This window comes from Canis aureus, chromosome 7 (genome assembly GCF_053574225.1).
Source record: "Canis aureus isolate CA01 chromosome 7, VMU_Caureus_v.1.0, whole genome shotgun sequence".
NCBI lineage: Eukaryota > Metazoa > Chordata > Mammalia > Carnivora > Canidae > Canis > Canis aureus.
This window is the reverse complement of record NC_135617.1, coordinates 58,552,766-58,570,103: the sequence shown is the minus strand read 5'-3', so window position 1 is coordinate 58,570,103 and position 17,338 is coordinate 58,552,766. Positions and strand designations below refer to the sequence as shown.

Sequence of the window (17,338 nt, the reverse complement as noted above, 5' to 3'; positions counted from 1 at the left end):
CACTGTTGGAGGTGTAAAGACGGTGGTAACATATTTTAGTTGGCTAGAAATACCATAACAAAGGCTCACAGGCAGGTAGCTAAACAGAAGATATTTACTTTCTCACATTTCTGCAGACTGGAAGTCTTAGGTAGGCAGGCTAGAAGTCCTGTGGGGCCAGGACTGGTTTCTTCTGAAGCCTTTCTCATCGGCTTATAGATAGCCGTCTTCTCCCTGTGTCTTCAAATGATTTTCCCTCTGTGTGTATCTCTTGATCTCTTCTCATAAGGACATCAATCATAGTGGAGTAGACCCATTCTAATGACCTCACTTTATCTTAATTACCTCTTTAAAGACACTAACTCCAAAAATAGTTGTATTCTGAGGTACCAAGGATTGAGACTTCGACATACGAATTTTGGAGGGATGCAATTTAGTTAACACCACACTTTGAAAAAGCTTGACAGTCTTTTTTTTTTTTTAAGATTTTTACTTATTTATTCGTGAGAGACACACACAGAGAGAGAAAGAGGCAGAAACATAGGCAGAGGGAGAAGCAGGCTCCATGAAGGGAGCCCGATGTGGGACTCGATCTCAGGACTTCAGGATCACGCCCTGAGCCAAAAGGCAGCCCCTCAACCACTGAGCCACCCAGGTGTCCCAGCTTGACAGTTTCTAATAAAGTTAAACACAGCCCTATCCTATGTTTAATAGGACTCAACAATTCCACTGAAAAATTTGCCCAAGTGAAATCACATGGTCCCTGCACCTACTAAATGTCTTATAATAAAAATATTCATAGTAGCTGCATTCATAATTGTTTCAAGCCTAAATGTCCATTAGCAGGTAAATGGGTAACTTGCACTATATTCATATAATAGAGTACCACTAGGCAATAAAAAGGAATGGTCTAGGGGCACCTGGGTGGCTCAGTGGTTAGCATCCGCCTTTGGTTCAGGTCATGATCCCAGGGTCCTGGGATCTAGTCCTGTATCAGGCTCCCTGTGGGGAGCCTGCTTCTCCCTCTGCCCTTCTTCCTCTGCCTCTCTCTCTCTCTCTGTCTCTTATGAATAAATATATAAAGATCTTTTTAAAAAAAGGAATGGTTTTTTGATACACATGATAATACAGACAACTTTACAAATAGTGCATTAAGTAAAATAATCTGTATCATGAAAGGGTAAATAACAGTATGATTCCATTTCTATGGGGTTCTAGTACAGACAAAGTGGATCTGTTGCCATAGAACTCAGAACAGAAGCTACTTCTAGTCAGGGAAGGGATATTGACGGGAAAGAACTTTCTGGAGTAATGGAAGTATTCTATATCCTGATAGGGGTGTGTTACATTAACATATGCCTTTATCAGCATCAACCACAGTTACATCTAAGATAGATACTATGGAAATTATACCTCTATTAAAAGCTTAAATAAATAAAAATTTAAATGATTACAAAAATTGCCTGAGAACTGGCACAAAACCAAATCTGAATAATTGTTTTTGTGCAAGTTTTGTTTACAAAATTGTGGGCAGGTGCTCAGGGCAGCCTCCAGGCCCATAAGGTTGCCTCTTCATTTTCTCCCACTCATAGGTCAGAGATGAGTTCAGCTTCGTGTGGAAGGGCCCCATATCATCAAGGTTGGAGCTGGTGAGAGCTGCACACTGTTCCTCTTTGTTTTGACGTCTCCCACTTTACCTCCTGCCACCTCTCCTGACTGTCTGCTCTGACAGCAGGCAAGAGGCTTATAGAAGGCGCACAGCCTGTTTCTCTGAGTATAACACCCACTCACAGAACATATTCCCTTCTTTACGTCATCATGCACCATGAGGAGATTCACAAAGAGTGGGAGCCATTTCTAGGAAAAAAGTGAAGCATTGTGAGCGCATGTATTTGTGTTCTGGCACCTTTTTTCCTTTCTGTATGACCTCATCCGGGTGAGCCTACAAGATGTAGGTCATCACCCTCCTCTCATTACCTTGCTGAACTCCCAAGGGGGATACAAAATGTCAGTGATGATTGTGATTATTTCCTTCCTACCCTCTAGGAGGTGGTCTTACTCAACCCGGGGCCAAGGAGCGGGTGGCTAGGCCTTCCCTGATCTGTTTTTGGATCCTCTCAAGACCTTTAAGTAAGAGGGAGGAAAAGTTAAAATAGGGGCTAAATGGAAAAATGAGGATCGCAAGGAAACAGGAAACTTGACATGCTGTGGGTTTTCATTTCTCATGTGCAAAGCACATTTTCTCCAACCTATCATTTCTGAAATAAATGATCCACAATCATTTAATGTGAATGCATCCCAGACCTGGGTTGGGCCCATGTAATTTGGAATCAAAAATGACTGACGGGTTGACAGGAAAGTTTTGCCAATAAATTACATACATCCTGTTAGTACAGTCTCATACCTAAAAATATCTTCAGAGACTAAAGAGAAATTGGCAATGGTTATGGATTGACTGAAAAAAGATCGACCATAAAAACTAAGCAAAATTACATCCCCACTCCCCAAGCTGTAGTTAAAATTAATTTGCTTTTAGACCAAAGTCAAATATGCCCGGGCAACATGTCGGTCATTGAATTCGTTCAGTGACATGTTTGTTCAAACTAGGATTTTGGTGTTGTGTAGACTCAGCAGGTAAGATGTGTGTTTCTTCTTAACAGAACTACAAGGTATCACCCTCCCATAGATGTGGGCTGCATGTGACTCCACACAGTGTTTCTGTCTCAGGAAGAAGAGGTGAGTGACAGCAATAAAGATAGCAGGATTCTATTTCTGGGCAATCACATTTACTTATTTGTTTCATTGCTCCAGCCGAAAAGCAGAACCTTTAATTCCTATAATACCAGCTGTTTGCTGCCCTGTAGCTAGATGTTACTTCTACACAATTGGACAAGGTACAATTTGCCCACAGGAAGCAATTTGGGGCTTTAGACCTTTTCAGAGCATAGGAATTGCCTTTTGCTTCCTTGATGGAAGACCAGTGTCTGGTTGCAAAGGCACTCAAGGTGAGCATAATCCGGGCTGAAATCGGGAAGGCCATTCCTCAGCTACCGCTCCCCATCACTGTTGCCAGTTCAGGTCAGGAAAAGCTAAATAATTTGTTTAACCCAAACCTCCTTTCCTACCTTGAGGGAAAAGTCCTATAAGCTCACTGTAAACACAATTATGCCATGTGGGGCTTTCATTAATCTAGTACAAACCACAGCCTGACATACACTGGGCAGGGTGTACTTGGTTTTTTTCTTAGCTCATTTTCAGCACCAGCTTATCCTCACACTTCTTACCCAGGGTGGTTATTTGTATAGTGTGAATGCGGGGGAAGAGAGGAGTTACCAGAGCCAACCTCTGCCATTGCAAACGCATTTTCCAGGATTCGGAGGCAGTCATGGGTTGTCAGAGTAGCATTTGAAGGGACTCAGAGTTCATCAAGAAATGGTGAAGATTCATTTTACAAATGAGAAGAGTGAGTCCCAGAGGTCACTCAGCCAGGGAGTGGATTTCATTCATGTAACAAATATTTATCAGACACCTCCTTTATGCAGATAGTGAGAACGGCATGGGGGATGCCAAGGCGAATAAGACAGATGTGGAGTCTATATTCAGAAATCCTCTTTCCATTACATAGCCCTGTAGGCTCAGACATTAGCTAGTGACAGCCACAGCTTTGGGCTGCAGGAACATTGTGTTTATCATGTTCGTTCGGCCAACACCCACAATAACAGACACTTAATATTTCATTTCAGTCCATGAAGAATATTTATGTTTAGACATACAGGATATCCATGTACATAGCTTTCAAAAAGTGTTACTGTATGTAAAAAACAAAAATTCCAGAAATAATATTTATGTTTATTAAGGATGATTAGCTGTGGTATTTTCTGTTTTGTTTTTTAGAAATGCTGGCTATGACCCTCTGTGTTAGAAGGTGAAGGATTGGTTTGTAATCGAGCATTCCCTGAAGCTTAGGGGTGTGGTGACATTGGTAGAATTGTGATTTAATGAAGGCTTTCGAGGATTTTAAGGATTATGGCGTGGAGGATGAGGAACCAGATGCTTTTGCTTGCTCAAGGCGCTGGGGACCAAGCGGGAGGAAGTAGGCTTAAGTGGTAATGGCTGTGATTTAGAGTAGGCAGGGGCTGCCAGCAGGAGCATCTTCCTGGGAAAATGCCATCTGCTGGAAATGCAAGCAGTTGGGAGGATGACAGGTTCCATAGATCCTACAGCATAGGAGTTTAGGGGCTTGTGGGGAGAAGGGATCAGGCTTATTGGAAAGTGGCCATGTGCCTCAGCTGCAGCAGGACATAGTACACACCCCAGGGAAGCATGGCACATATGCAAAAAGTTCAGGGACTCATGGATCTAGCCCCTGGGAGAATTACTCCCCCCAATCTATAATGCAACCCCTTATGCAACCCATCTTGCTCAGTGCATTAAGAGAGAAAGGGAATACAGTATTATTCATGATAGCAGATTGGTTCCTTTGAGCTCTATGAAGAAATGGGAGATATTATTTGGAAAAGAAAAAGCTAAGACCCAACCAATATCTTCAAATTTTCAAAAAAACTCATACTCAAAAGAATGAGTAGATTTGTTATGTTTCTTTGGATGGTAAAACTAGAACTAACGAGTGGTAGAAAGAGACAGAACTTAAGTCAAAGTAAGAAAGAACTTTCTAGGGCAGCCCAGGTGGCTCAGCAGTTTAGCGCCGCCTTCAGCCCAGGGCCTGATCCTGGAGACCCGGGATTGAGTCCCACATCAGGCTCCCTGTATGGAGCCTGCTTCTCCCTCTGCCCCTTCTCTCTCTCTCTCTCTCTCTCTCTCTCTGTCTCTCATGAATAAATAAATAAAATCTTAAAAAAAAAGAAAGAAGTTTCTGAGGAGTAAATGCTGCCCAACTCTAAGTGAAATCCAAATTACCAATTTTAAGCAATGGTTGGATTCATTTGGTCACTCACTAACCTTTACTGAGTTCCTTCTTGGTGCAGTATATTGCATCAGCCCGAGGAATATATTGCCTTTGTGGGTCTCATAGAAAAAATTTCTGCATTGACTGAGAAATAACTTCTTAGATTTCTTCCATTTCCAGAATATTCTTCAAGGTTGCAAGTGTGTCTATAACTTAGGAAGAATATCAGTTAAAAGCATATGTGATGAGGGCACCCTTGAATAGTTTTTCTGTGGCTACTAGGAACAAGGACTACCACTGACAGAAGTGATCAATACCTTAGATTCGCTTAGAGAATTTTTGATGACTGAGAGCTTACCTTACACTGTTTATCTTTAAGTATTTCCTACTACTAATAGGATAAGTCTGAGTTGCTTAGCCCAGCCAACTGATCTACCAGTCATTGCAATGTCATATTTCACTGCTAATTCTTCTCCAATGTTGGTGCCTATGCTCATTCTTCCAGCCTTTTGGAAGTCTCTCCTTTCCTCTTCACTGTTCCCCTCATGCTCACAACTCAAGCTCTCCTCCATGAAACCTTCCCTGACCTGCTGAGTCCACACTATTCTTGCTCACTGCACACCCTGTCTGTATCAGTCATTTGGCATTTACACTGTCTGATGACATCTCTTGGGTAGATTTTAACTTAGGGCACACATATAATTTACCTCACCAACTGGATAGCAATCTTGGAGGCAGAGGCCATTCATTCAACTTTGTTCTATATTCTTTTGCCACAGGGCAAAACGTGCCTTCAATTCATATGAAGTTGACTGCAGGTAAGTAAGAGCTTTCATCATCCATTCTTGTTACAACACAGTCACAGCTCAGGCCTCTTATTTATATGAATGGAGAAAGTCTTGTAGATAACAATGCTGAAAACATTTTAAGATGCCGGTGGCAGGCTTATATTTCACATGGGTTTTGGACAATAAGTGTTTTTGTTTTTATTTATTTACAAACACTCTTACAGCATTTATCATGAGCCAGGCACCAGCCATTCTGGTCCATGAGCCTTTAAAGACTATGCCCTTTCTTGGTTCCATTTGCTGTTTCTTGGCCCATTAGCATGCCATCGTATGTTCAAGCCATGTTGCTCACTGATTTCAGTTCTACATGTCAGGAAAAAACTAGAATTCTGGAAAGATTGTAGAATCTTCTGAGGTAATCTCCGTCTTCTTGTGGATTTGCAGCTGTCTAGAATGAGTGCACCCCTCTAACTTCTCTTGCAAGACTTCTAGAATTTCTCCATAGCCTACTTCTTTTTACCCCTCTCTGCATGCCATTGTTTCCCCATAGGACTCTGTTTTTCTACTTCTTGAACCATTTCAGGACTGTGGCCTGCGGGCTCTACACTCCAGAAGTTTTCATCCAATAGTGGAGTGGAGGATGGACCTTAAGAACATTCTCAGAAGGAACATTGCTCCTTGGAAGGCTGTCTCATTAATAAACATGAACATGGAAATGTGGTATGAAATGTGGTCACATCACAGAGAAAATCAGTTTTCTTCCAGAATCAGGGGAATTTAAGGAGAGTTTGTTATTAAACTCTTGCCTTATACAACCCTTCTCACCCTCCCCACATCACACACCCATACACATGCATGTGCACACACACAATCCTTTTATCTGGGCTATCAGATACCTTTTGGAGCTCTAATTAAGTTAGCGTAAGTTAGAAAATCTATGTTCTCAAATATAGAACTCAAAATCTCATTTTCTGGAAACAGTATTTTTCTTAACCAATAGATATGAGAAGGTAGAATTCTTGGATTTGGGGGTTATGACCTTAGTCTGTGACCTCTGCATTTTACAGATGAGGAACCTGAGGCCCAGATAGGCTAAATCATTCACCTGAAGCCACAGGTCCTTTTGTGATCGAACTGGATTTAGACTTTCCATCTCTTGTTTCATAGTTAGTTGCTCCTCAAAAAGGATGGTGAAAAGTCTTGATGGCTCACAGATACTCCTTTTCCTTCACAGGCTCAACACCAACACCAATAGTCATGCTCTGAAGAAAAGTGTAGGTTAACCGCTGTTTTATTTGGATGCATTCACTCTGGGATTTGTTTTGCAATTGATTGGCACTGACTATTTCCTAGTATCACAATAGGCTAAGGTTGAGTTTATTCTCTTGTTATTCAAATTACATACTTTTCTAAGAGGTTTATTAGATGAAAAGCTTGGGAAACCAAATAGGTTGGATCTTTCCAAACACACAAGAAAGAATGTTTTCCAGATGACACAAAATGTAATCATCGTTAGGGACTGATCTTGTGGATACAAAGGGGACATTGAAAGTACCAACAAGCCTTGTTGGGAGACCCTATATACCAGCTCTTGCAATGAATCAATCTAATTAAGTTTGTTTCAGCAAACACAAAAATTTCTTTTGGACAAGACAGTGCGCTAGATGGAGCTTTAGATGGATATAAGGGAGAATAAGACCTGGTCTTTGCCTCCAGATACTAACAAATAAATGGGGAAATGCGAAGACATTTGAGAAATGTTCTCCAAAATGATGCTTTTGTTTGAAGAGAACAACTTTCTCCATAAAAAACTGATTATTTTTGGTCAGAGATATACAGAGCTACATTCTCCTTCAAGTTCTCATATTTATATTTTTCCTAACCTTTCTTGGATGTATTTATAATGTCTGTTGAATCCTCCTGATGGAATAATAAGTTCCAAGCATTTCTTTTGGATAAATGAGAACAGTATACCTGTGACATATACCTTAAAGATATGTTGCTTTATTGGATAGAACACACTTTTTGTTAATCTCCATACAACTTTCTCTAAGCTTCTGTGAGTGGGAGAAAGGAAGGGAGCCACCAGAGAAAGCCCATAGCCATCTTATCTCTCCTTCCTTATTTTGTAGATATTGGTAACACCCTCTCTCAATGTTCCCCACTGAAGAATCTTCTATCATTTCAATTCTCTCAACCCCCCTCTTTGGAATACTTCAGTCTGTCCTTCATTTCTCCCTCGGTTACCCTCTTCTTCTTGTTTCTTTTGCTTTATTTTCTCTCTTTGTTTTCTGAGTTGCCTTGTCCTGTTCATTATGTCTTTGCAAGGTAAGAGAATGAGAACAATGCAAATTACCCTAGCTGGGTTAGGCTATGCTTTTATTCAGGAGTTGGACAAAGTATATATATTAAAAAAAAAAAAAAAGCAATCATGCTGATGGTGTGGCTGGAATTTTATTGGTCTTTTTGGCCCTGGGTACACTTTGGGATGATGTCTTCAGGGAATAACCTATAGAGACTCCGCATTCTTTTCTTGTAACCAGTTACTTATGAGGATGCCAGTCAGGTTATGGAGCTAGTGGATGCCAAGTGTTTCTTTTTGTTGTTAGGCTTCCAGTATTCATGCAGAAATTTTTTTTTCTTATTTTCCATATACTTCCCACACCTGTTGGTTGCCTGATTAGGTGTGCAAATAAATTGTCCCAATGTTTCCTATGCATATGGATTCTCTCCAATCCCTCTAATAAGATTGCTGAATCCAAGGCTTATATCCTTCTTGTTGGAATCTCATTCTGTTAGAGTTGAAGGCACTTTAGCATCTCATCTAGTAGTATCAATTATTTTTCTTTGTAGCTGGGTAAGCCTTTTTACAAACCAAATTTTATTTTTATTTTTAAGATTTATTTATTGATTTGAAAGAGAGGGAGAGAGAGTGTGTGTGTGTGGGGAGCAGGGGGAGGGACAGAGGGAGAAAGAGAATCCTCAAGCAGACTCCCGCAGAGGATGGAGCCTGATCCACAGCTCTATCCCAGGACCCTGAGATGACCTGAGCCAAAATCAAGAGTTGGATGATTAACTGACTGAGCTATCCAGGCACCCCCACAAGCCAAATTTTGAGTTTTAAATGAAAGATCATTGCATTAGTTCATGTTTTCATGTACCTGTATGTATTTGTGTGTGTGTGTGTAAGAGAGAGACAGCCAGACAGATGAATAGATGGATAGATAGACAAACAGACTCAGCCTGCCACGTGGCTCAATAGTGGCAAATGCCAGAGTAATTATGAGAGGGGAAGAGATAACTCTGTTTTTCTTTACCTGGTTTTGGTTCCTTTGGACTTTCCACAATAATATACATTTGAGTGATTTAAGGATTTTTTTAAAAGAGTAATTTTGGCTCTATGCAATTTTCTTTTATAAGCCAATCTGAAAATCTTATAAGTATAGATTCTCATACTGAATTAGGGACAAGGACTCATAGCCTATCCTCATTCTTGCCTCTTTCCTCTCCTTCTTAATACAGGTTCAAGGAGTATGGTTTGTAAGTCAGCGAACTAGACTCATTCTATTTTATATGTAAGAAAACCTGGAATTAGAGATAGCATTGACTAGCTCAAGATCACACAGCTGGTTAGTATGAGCAAGAAATCAATTTTCAACCCCCTGAAACTCAAGGTATTGTTCTAGGAAGAGCATATTGTCTTTTCCTTCCTTCTTTTGGTTTAAAATCTCCTCTACCACTTTGCAAATATTTATTGTTCATGATCTGATACCACTTTAGTTCAAGCTGAGATCACACTTCCTATTGATCTGTTACTAAAGATCTCCCCTTCAACTCTATCCACTTGCTAGTGTCCAGAACATCACTCCCCACTGATACCTTTCCATTTTCTCATGCATTGAAGCTTGAATTGGTCTTTGCCAGCCACTTATCTGGGCCCTGCTCATGATGTAAGCAATGGTTCTAGAACACCTTGTGCATCAAGTCTATCTAGTGTCTTAGTGTCCATTAACTGTTATCTACCTACCACTGGATTTAGGGAGATATTTATAATAGACCTGTCCCTGTGTTAGGCACATTACAAAAATTTATATTAGTCAATAACTTCTGAGGTAGGTCCTATTTTCTATTTTCCAGCTGAGGAAGTAAGACTCAGGGAGACCGCACAGCAAGTAGCAAAGCTGGAATTTGACTGTAGGTTTGTCTGACTCTAAAGCCTAAGCTTTAGACCTCCAGGCACTCCCAACTCTCAGTCATTTGGAGCCAAGACTTCCTTACACCATCCGCTCCCACATTTATTGTCTGAATAACCATAGTGATTAAGGGAATGGTGTGGGGTAGGCTCTTGCTTTATGAAGCAGCCTAAAATGATTTTAACTCCAGTTTATAAAGTAAAGACTGTGGATGGGCTTGTTCGTAGAATTTTGAAATACTAGGGCAAACAGGCAGTTTGGAAGCTTGAGGGAAGTTTAGGGCAAACAAGGAAATAATACTTCTCCTAGCACGTAATAAAGTTATGGAACTCATTACCCTGAGAGGCAGTACAGACAGGAAATGTAAATGGATTAAAAAAGAGTTTGGACAAATTTATGAATGACAGAGTCATAAAAGGCTTCTAACAGAAGCTGGAATATACGAGGTGTGACTATAAAGCAGTAAAAATCTTTTTTTTTTTTTTTAACAAACACCAGAACTTGTATATCTAAATAAATATATTTTTCCTTCAAAGTAGTTGCCTTGGGAGCATACATGCTCATTCTAATATTGCTGGCTTGCTCAGATGTATTTGGAGCCCATGGGAATTTAGAGGTTTAAGTTAACCTGCCTCCCCTTTTACAGATGAGGAGACTGAACCCTAACGCCATTACGTAACTTGCCAACAGTCACACAGAAGCAGTTCTAGGGTTAGAATCCCATTTGCCTGCTGCTTTATTACCCCGCTCACTGTCACATGCTGTCTCCTGCTCTAGATTTCTTCAGAGTCTGTGACTAATTCTTTAGGATATCCTAATAGGGGTATATCTTGATCTTTTGTGAATGGGTTTCTGGGACAGCCAAAACCGATTAGATTTAAGGTTGTAAATGAAGATGTTTTTTCAAGCTGTATATTAATATTATTTGTTCAAACCTGAAGCTTTTTAATTTATTTTTTATTTTTTATATATTTTTAAGAAAGAGGCAGTAAAATCATGTTCTTTTGCTCCCTGTAAACTGACTTCCTGCCGGCCACCTTCTGGTGCCCATAAGGAATGCACAACACACCTTCACTTTGAGATCACTTCATAGGCCAGATCTTTGAGCTGGGCTGTGGTGGCACCTTCTTTCCCACATGGGTAATGAAAGCATAGTCAAAGGAAATTGTTCTCTCAAAGACAAAAGGAAATGAGCAAAGAAGTAGCCCCTCTCGGGACAAGAGGAGATGGCTTTGGAGCTCTCAGTATCCCTGGCAGGAAGGCAGCAGGTACCCTGGAGCTCCACTTCAAACAGATCAAAGACATTTTGAATAATGAAGAAGGAGAGGAGAGATTTGAGAAGGCAGGGTTAAAAGCTGAGCATAGACCACTGTTGTTGCGAAGAAGAAAGAGAATTGCAAAGCTCAGATAAAAAGAGGAGAGATGGTTGATCCCCCCAGAGGCAGCAAGAATGGGTACAGGAGATGGATCTCATCATGATCCGACCAAAGACAGAGGTCACTGGGAGCTCATTGGTTTGTGTTCATTCATGCTCTGCCAGTTGAATTCACTTTGATCACTAAATACCCTTTTCATTTGGATTTATAAGAAAAGGGGGAGGAAGAGTGATGGAAGGAAGAGACAGGCAGAGAGAAACCCCAAAGTCCATGAAGCATGTTAGACCAGTTTTGCTAAGGCTTGGAAACATTACTTCTCCAAATGGATTCACGGCCTTGAACCAAAGCTAACAAAGAAAAGACAAACATGTCACTGAAAGTAACATGTTGACATGTGTTGATGCCTTAGCCAAAATTTATAACATAACCCAGAAGGAACACTTGAGATGTCTGGCCATGCATTCAGGTTACTGGTGTGTTTCTGGGGAATTCTGGTAGGAGATATCCCAGAGAGGTCAAGGCCAGCCAGGAAAGCTGGTAGCAGTAGCTCGAGGTCCTATGACTAAGGCTGTTAAAAAAAAAAAAAATTAACTTTTATTTTGTGATATTTGAAGCAGACATAGCAGAAAACCTGGTTAGGATAGAAATGGAAGAGAATGGTTATTAGATCTGATGAAATATTCAGAAGAGAATCTGTAAGAAGAGAAAAAAATGTGTTTACACGCACACACATACACTCACATGTACATGGGTGCATGCTAAATATGGTTACACAGGTGTCCACAGTGCATGTTTTCCCTGGGGCTTGGCCAACTCCGTAGGCATTGCAGGTAAGGATATGGTCATGCAGGTCATGTGGGTAGGTGTGCAGATACATACATGGCCTACTGTGCGTGAGTGCACATGTGTGTGCTTATGCACATACGGACAAACACACACACAGTCTCTCTCTCTTATACAACAGAATTATTACTTATCCTTCTTGGGTAGGAAAGGGAGGGGGAGAAGTTGAGCCTTCTCTGTAGGTGTGAAGTTGCTAATGGTAGGTAACTGCTTATTTGCAAAACTTCTCCAATTCCACTTAATCCCCCCTTGGCTCCCACCCAACCCCACAGGGCCTTGCAAATTTATCAGAGATAAGAGGTTAAAAAAGGACCCTGGGATGCTATTTGGGAAGGCCTTCATTTTGGAGAGTCCCAACTGGGTTCCTGGAATGAGGAGAGTTTACTTCCTCAGCTTTGTAGATGGGCTGCTGGGGAGGGCGCCACCTGAAGCAGCACCATCATGTTGGGGCACAATTTGGGGTTTACTCTGCAGTGTGGGGAAGGTATAGATATGGCTGTGGAGTCCTTGCTGCCTTTACTTAAGAATTGACATTCTTCTGGCTCAAAAATATTTTTTGGTGTTTAATGGGTCTTCCTCCCCCAACCCCTCATTTCTGTCTTGCCGATCAAGGGCTGGATAAGCACCTCATCTTTTTCCTGATCTTTGGCAGATGTAGCTCTGGATCCTTGGTGGTCACAGGCCACAGTGGACCCAAAGATGCTTTGAGTTCAAAGAGGGGACTTCTAGCCAGCGCATTTCGACCCATCTCCATGCCAACACCTGGCTACCGTGTCTTAGCCTGGGATCCAATAGACCTATTTTGAAAAATGGCAAATATTATTTCTTTAAAGAAAACCCATATTTTCAAATTACAGTGCATGTTTCAAATTAAAAAATAAATCCTGACAGACACTAAGAAATGAGGTATAACTAGTGCTTACCAGACCCGAAGGGGCAGAGAAAACACTAGAATCATTGGGCCCATGAGAAACCTGAGGGCTAGAAGAAGAGACACCTACCATTCTGTTGAGTCAGTCTCCTGCATGGTCATCAAATGGGGCAATAACAAACTGTGAGAGGTTGTTGTCCTTTGATAAAATAAAATAAATTCCTTGCCACCCTTCCGGTCCCTCCATGTCTAAATGGAGAGAGTCCATTCTGGTTCATTGTGGCCCCTCTTCTTGAGTTCAGATGGACAGATCATTGCTTCACATGTTCAGGTTCTGCATGAAAACTTCATCAGTAAAGAATAGTAGGGATAAATAGGGCTTCTGTGGGAATCTCAGAGTCCCACAAGCCCTAGCGAGAACTTTGCAGCCTGAAAACACCCTCAAAGTCTGGTGCAGGCTCTTCCTCGACACTCTCCTCTCTAGATCTTCCTGCTGCCCAATCTCCAGAGTTTCTCATACTCCCTCAATGGCTGACTGGGTCCACATTCTTTTAATAATCTGAAAGAAGATGGAAAATAGAAATTGATACCATGGATCCATTTATCCGATCCTGCTGTTTTGTGAAAAAAGGCCACACCTCGCCTACTTGAAATCCATGTAGGTTTGAGAAAAAGAGCATCTCTCAGAAAAGCTTCTTCTTGTAGCATCTCTTTGGACTTCATGCTCTTTTTACTTCCCAGGAAGCATTTTTACCCCTAGACATTCTTCAGACTAGTTTCACACAATAGACTACTGAGACATGAACAGGGAAATGAAGGCATGATGTGTTAAGGGACTTGTTCAAGCTGACACACAATCCAGGACACTTGGAGGACAGTGGAGTCCTGACCGGTGAGTGGATGACCTCTGGGCTGTGCTGCTAAACCTCAAGTCCTGTAGGAAATGTGAGGCAGCATGTGGAATGGAAAGTCAAGCACTCAAGCCAACCAACACATGGCTTTGGAGTCAGTGGTTCTGCCACTGTCTTGCTTTGTAAATGTGGGCTACTTATTTGATCTCTGGACCCCTATCTGCAAAATGGGAAAAATAGTGGGTAATATAGCAATTTGACTTGGCATCTTGGTAAGCATGGCAGAAATTTTGGCATTTGTACCAGATTTTCTAACAGTAAAAGAAAAACATCAAAACGCTAGCTTTAAAAAATTATCAAATATTTGATAACAAAGACACCTCCTGCCTCCCACCCATCCCTGAGCCTCATCCTAGGGATGAGAGGGGGTTTGGGGATGGAATATGCTCAGGGAAGGAGGTAGAGGGTCAGAGATGGGCTGAGGGTTACAAATCAAATGCAACATTTAATTATATGACTTCTGAGCTTTATCCAAAGGGCTCTCTTTAAAATGCCCTTCCTTAGAGATGAATTCCATAGGTTTGGAGGAGGTTTAAATGAGACAATATCTGTAAAGAGCACAGCACATGGCAGGTAAGGCATTCGCATTAGCCCTCCTTCCCCACTCCCTTCTTCCACCCTACCTTCCTCCCTCTGTCCCTCTAGCTAGTTTCAGAGTCCATGCTCTTAACTCTAAGCTATACTGTCTCTTAAGCTTACCATCTCAAAAACTGAGCCCTATCACGGCACAGAGAAATTGACATTAATTTTCTTGGCCTCCACAGGGCATGCGGCCATTTTAGTCCATCAGTTAAAAGATTGAACCCTTCCATCACCTTTACACCCTCTTCTTAAGGACCCTTTATGTTTATCGACTCTCCCCAGTTGGGAGTCCCTAGTGAATCATTCATTTGTCCTCAGTTAGATGGAAAGAGGATGTAAGACACTGTCTAGGGTTCTAGGAAGACCCAGGAGGGAGCTGAGTTGATTTGAGCACCCACATCAGCCTTGTTCATCTGAACTACTCCTGGGGCTCAGAACCACACTGATTCAGATCCCACCCAGCACCTAGAAATAGGGTAGTGGGAGAAGTTCACATGCTGTGATCATTTCAGTATTTTAATTTTAAATTACCCAAGTGCTGCAGAGATTTTCTTTCTCCCCATAGCTGACTTTTTTTTTTTTTTTTTTTTCAAACCCTCATCCCTGTTGGGGGAGAGATCTTTAAGAAAGATATCCAAAAGAGACTTTTTGGTGAACAAACTTATCAGTTACAGTGCCCATGGAGGCCAGCTTGGGCAAGAGTTTTGCTGGGTTTGTCTGAGGATTCCAAGGCCCTACAGCCTCTCCAGCCGTGCAGAGGTCTTCGAGTTCTCCTTGTAGATGGGGCTGGGCTTGGGGCAGGCAGAGGGTTGGATGGTCCCAGAGTTTGGGGGCTGAGTTGCGGAAGAGCGAGGTGGCTGCATTCACTCTGGCATAGACCATCATGCAACTGTTTTTGTCTTATCAAGTAATTTTGATCACCTTTCTACACTCAGAAATGTATTTCTCCAACATCATTCCTTTTTTTTTTTTTTTTGAAGAATTTTATGTATTTATTCATGAGAGACACAGAAAGAGAGGCAGAGACACAGGCAGAGGGAGAAGCAGGCCCCCTGTGGGGACCCCGATGCGGGACTCGATCCCACGACCCCAGGATCACGACCTGAGCCAAAGGCAGATGCTCAATCGCTGAGGCACCAAGGTGCCCCTCCAACATCCTTCTTAAGGCCTGTAGTGGATTCCACAGGACGAAGGCATCCTTTTTAACTTCTTAGTTTGCCTTTCTGGGTCACTTGCAGTGGAGTGCTCTGATCCTCCCTGCATAGGTTAGTGAGAAACATCTCCAGGAAGAAAGCAGAGGCTGCTGGCTGCTGTCAGGTGCCCCTCCAGGGGTCCATGGTGCCCTGAGCCCCTGCTCTTCACAGTGGGGCGGGTTCCAGGCCTCGATGTTTGCAGGCGGGGTACATGCGGCATTTCAGCCAACACACACAATTATACCGTTCCTTAATTAGAACCCTCTCTTTCTACCAGAGAAAGCCTCAGCTGCTTGTCAACGAAAACATATTTGTACCGTGGCTTTAAAAACACACACACACATAAATGCCAATTATTCCCCATTCATAGACTCTGGCAAGACACTGGGGAAAGCTGTTTGCTTTCCCTTCGGCCAAATTAAGACTTGCCTTTCATGGCAACTTATTTGTGGGAGTAATTTTCCACCTCATTTAATTAGGCTAATTGATTCAGCAGTTCTGTCAAGGGGTAAAGCAGCGCTGGGTGCTTGGGGCAAATTACTCCCGTGCTCCTTGGACTCACTCTGAGCAATGACCTGATTAGCTTTCCTGTTTTCAAACCCAGGGCAGCCCAGACCCTGTGTGTCTGACTTTGCGGTGCACAGGTAAGTACATGTGGAGAGCCACTAATTTATTAAGTGCTTTGAAGAGAGCTAGGTGCTGAGCCTCGGCGGGTGATTCGATCCAAGGAACAATTAGCCCACTGAAGCATGAGACTGAGTTGTAATAACCGGATTCTGGGGACCTAGTGAATTGAGCAGATTGCAGTGCCACTGAGTATTGTCATTCTCTTCAACGGTTAGTTTATAATTTTTATAGGGACCATTCTGGAGGCCATGTTCTAGTACATCCAGTTCAGGAATTGTTATGAATGATTTTTAGGAAAAATAAATAAGGGGTAGGTGCTTAGATCTTGCTGAATTACAGATGAGTTTCTGCCCTCTTTCCAGGTTCTCTCTCTTTCCTCTTTTCTGATAAATGTGTGTTTTATGGAATGTTAGGTATAGAGAAATGGGCTATGCAATAAAAAGGGACCACTTAATGGAGAATGTTCATTGAGGCCATATATGGCCTGGCACTGTCCTTGACTCTTTACTTGGTTACAAAACATCTATTCATTAAATAATAATCATTACGACCTGATGAGCTATATGCAAGTGGAATTCCCATATACAGATGAGAAACAGGCATGAAACGTTATGGGACAGGCCCAGGGATATACACTTGGAGAGCATGGAGGCAGGACTCAAATGCTACGCCCTTTGCAATCCCTCTAGGAAATACTTGTGGGTGCAGAAAAACAGTGACACGATCATAAGCAATGTTTTCTCCTTTTGCACTGATATATAAATATCTTCCTGTTAAATTAGTGAGGAGGATGAGACTGTGTTAAAGTTGGCCTAAAACAGGAGTTGGCAAAATTTTCTGTAAAGGGCCAGAGAGTAAATATTTTAGGCTTTGTGGATCACATATGGTCTCTATTGCAACAGCTCAACTCGGCCTTTCTAGCCCAAAAGCAGCCATAGACAATATGTAAACAAGTGGGTGTGGCTGTGTTCCAATAAAACTTTATTTATAAAAACTGCTGCCTGGCCAGATTTGGCCCACAGGCCACAATTTGCCAAACTGTGGTCTAAAAAATAGTGTGGTATGGGCT

At 41.9% G+C, this 17,338-nt stretch overlaps 1 protein-coding gene across 24 annotated transcripts in view; it reads left to right on the top strand.

The window, feature by feature from the left end:
* Positions 1 to 17,338, top strand: part of LOC144317435 (uncharacterized) — an 80,237-nt gene that overhangs the window by 3,631 nt on the left and 59,268 nt on the right. For 11 of the 24 annotated variants that reach the window (XR_013383434.1, XR_013383437.1, XR_013383435.1 and 8 more), the window contains 2 exons: positions 2,640 to 2,715; positions 5,665 to 5,703. Coding sequence is in view for 6 of the 24 variants with exons in the window: in XM_077903797.1 (XP_077759923.1) it covers positions 2,666 to 2,715; positions 5,665 to 5,703 (89 nt within the window). In the remaining 18 variants the exon portion in view is untranslated. Of the gene's footprint in view, positions 1 to 1,571; positions 1,629 to 2,639; positions 2,716 to 5,664; positions 5,704 to 6,256; positions 6,394 to 6,907; positions 6,948 to 17,338 lie in introns of all 24 variants that reach the window. The other 13 variants (XR_013383446.1, XR_013383436.1, XR_013383441.1 and 10 more) reach the window with 6 other exon arrangements.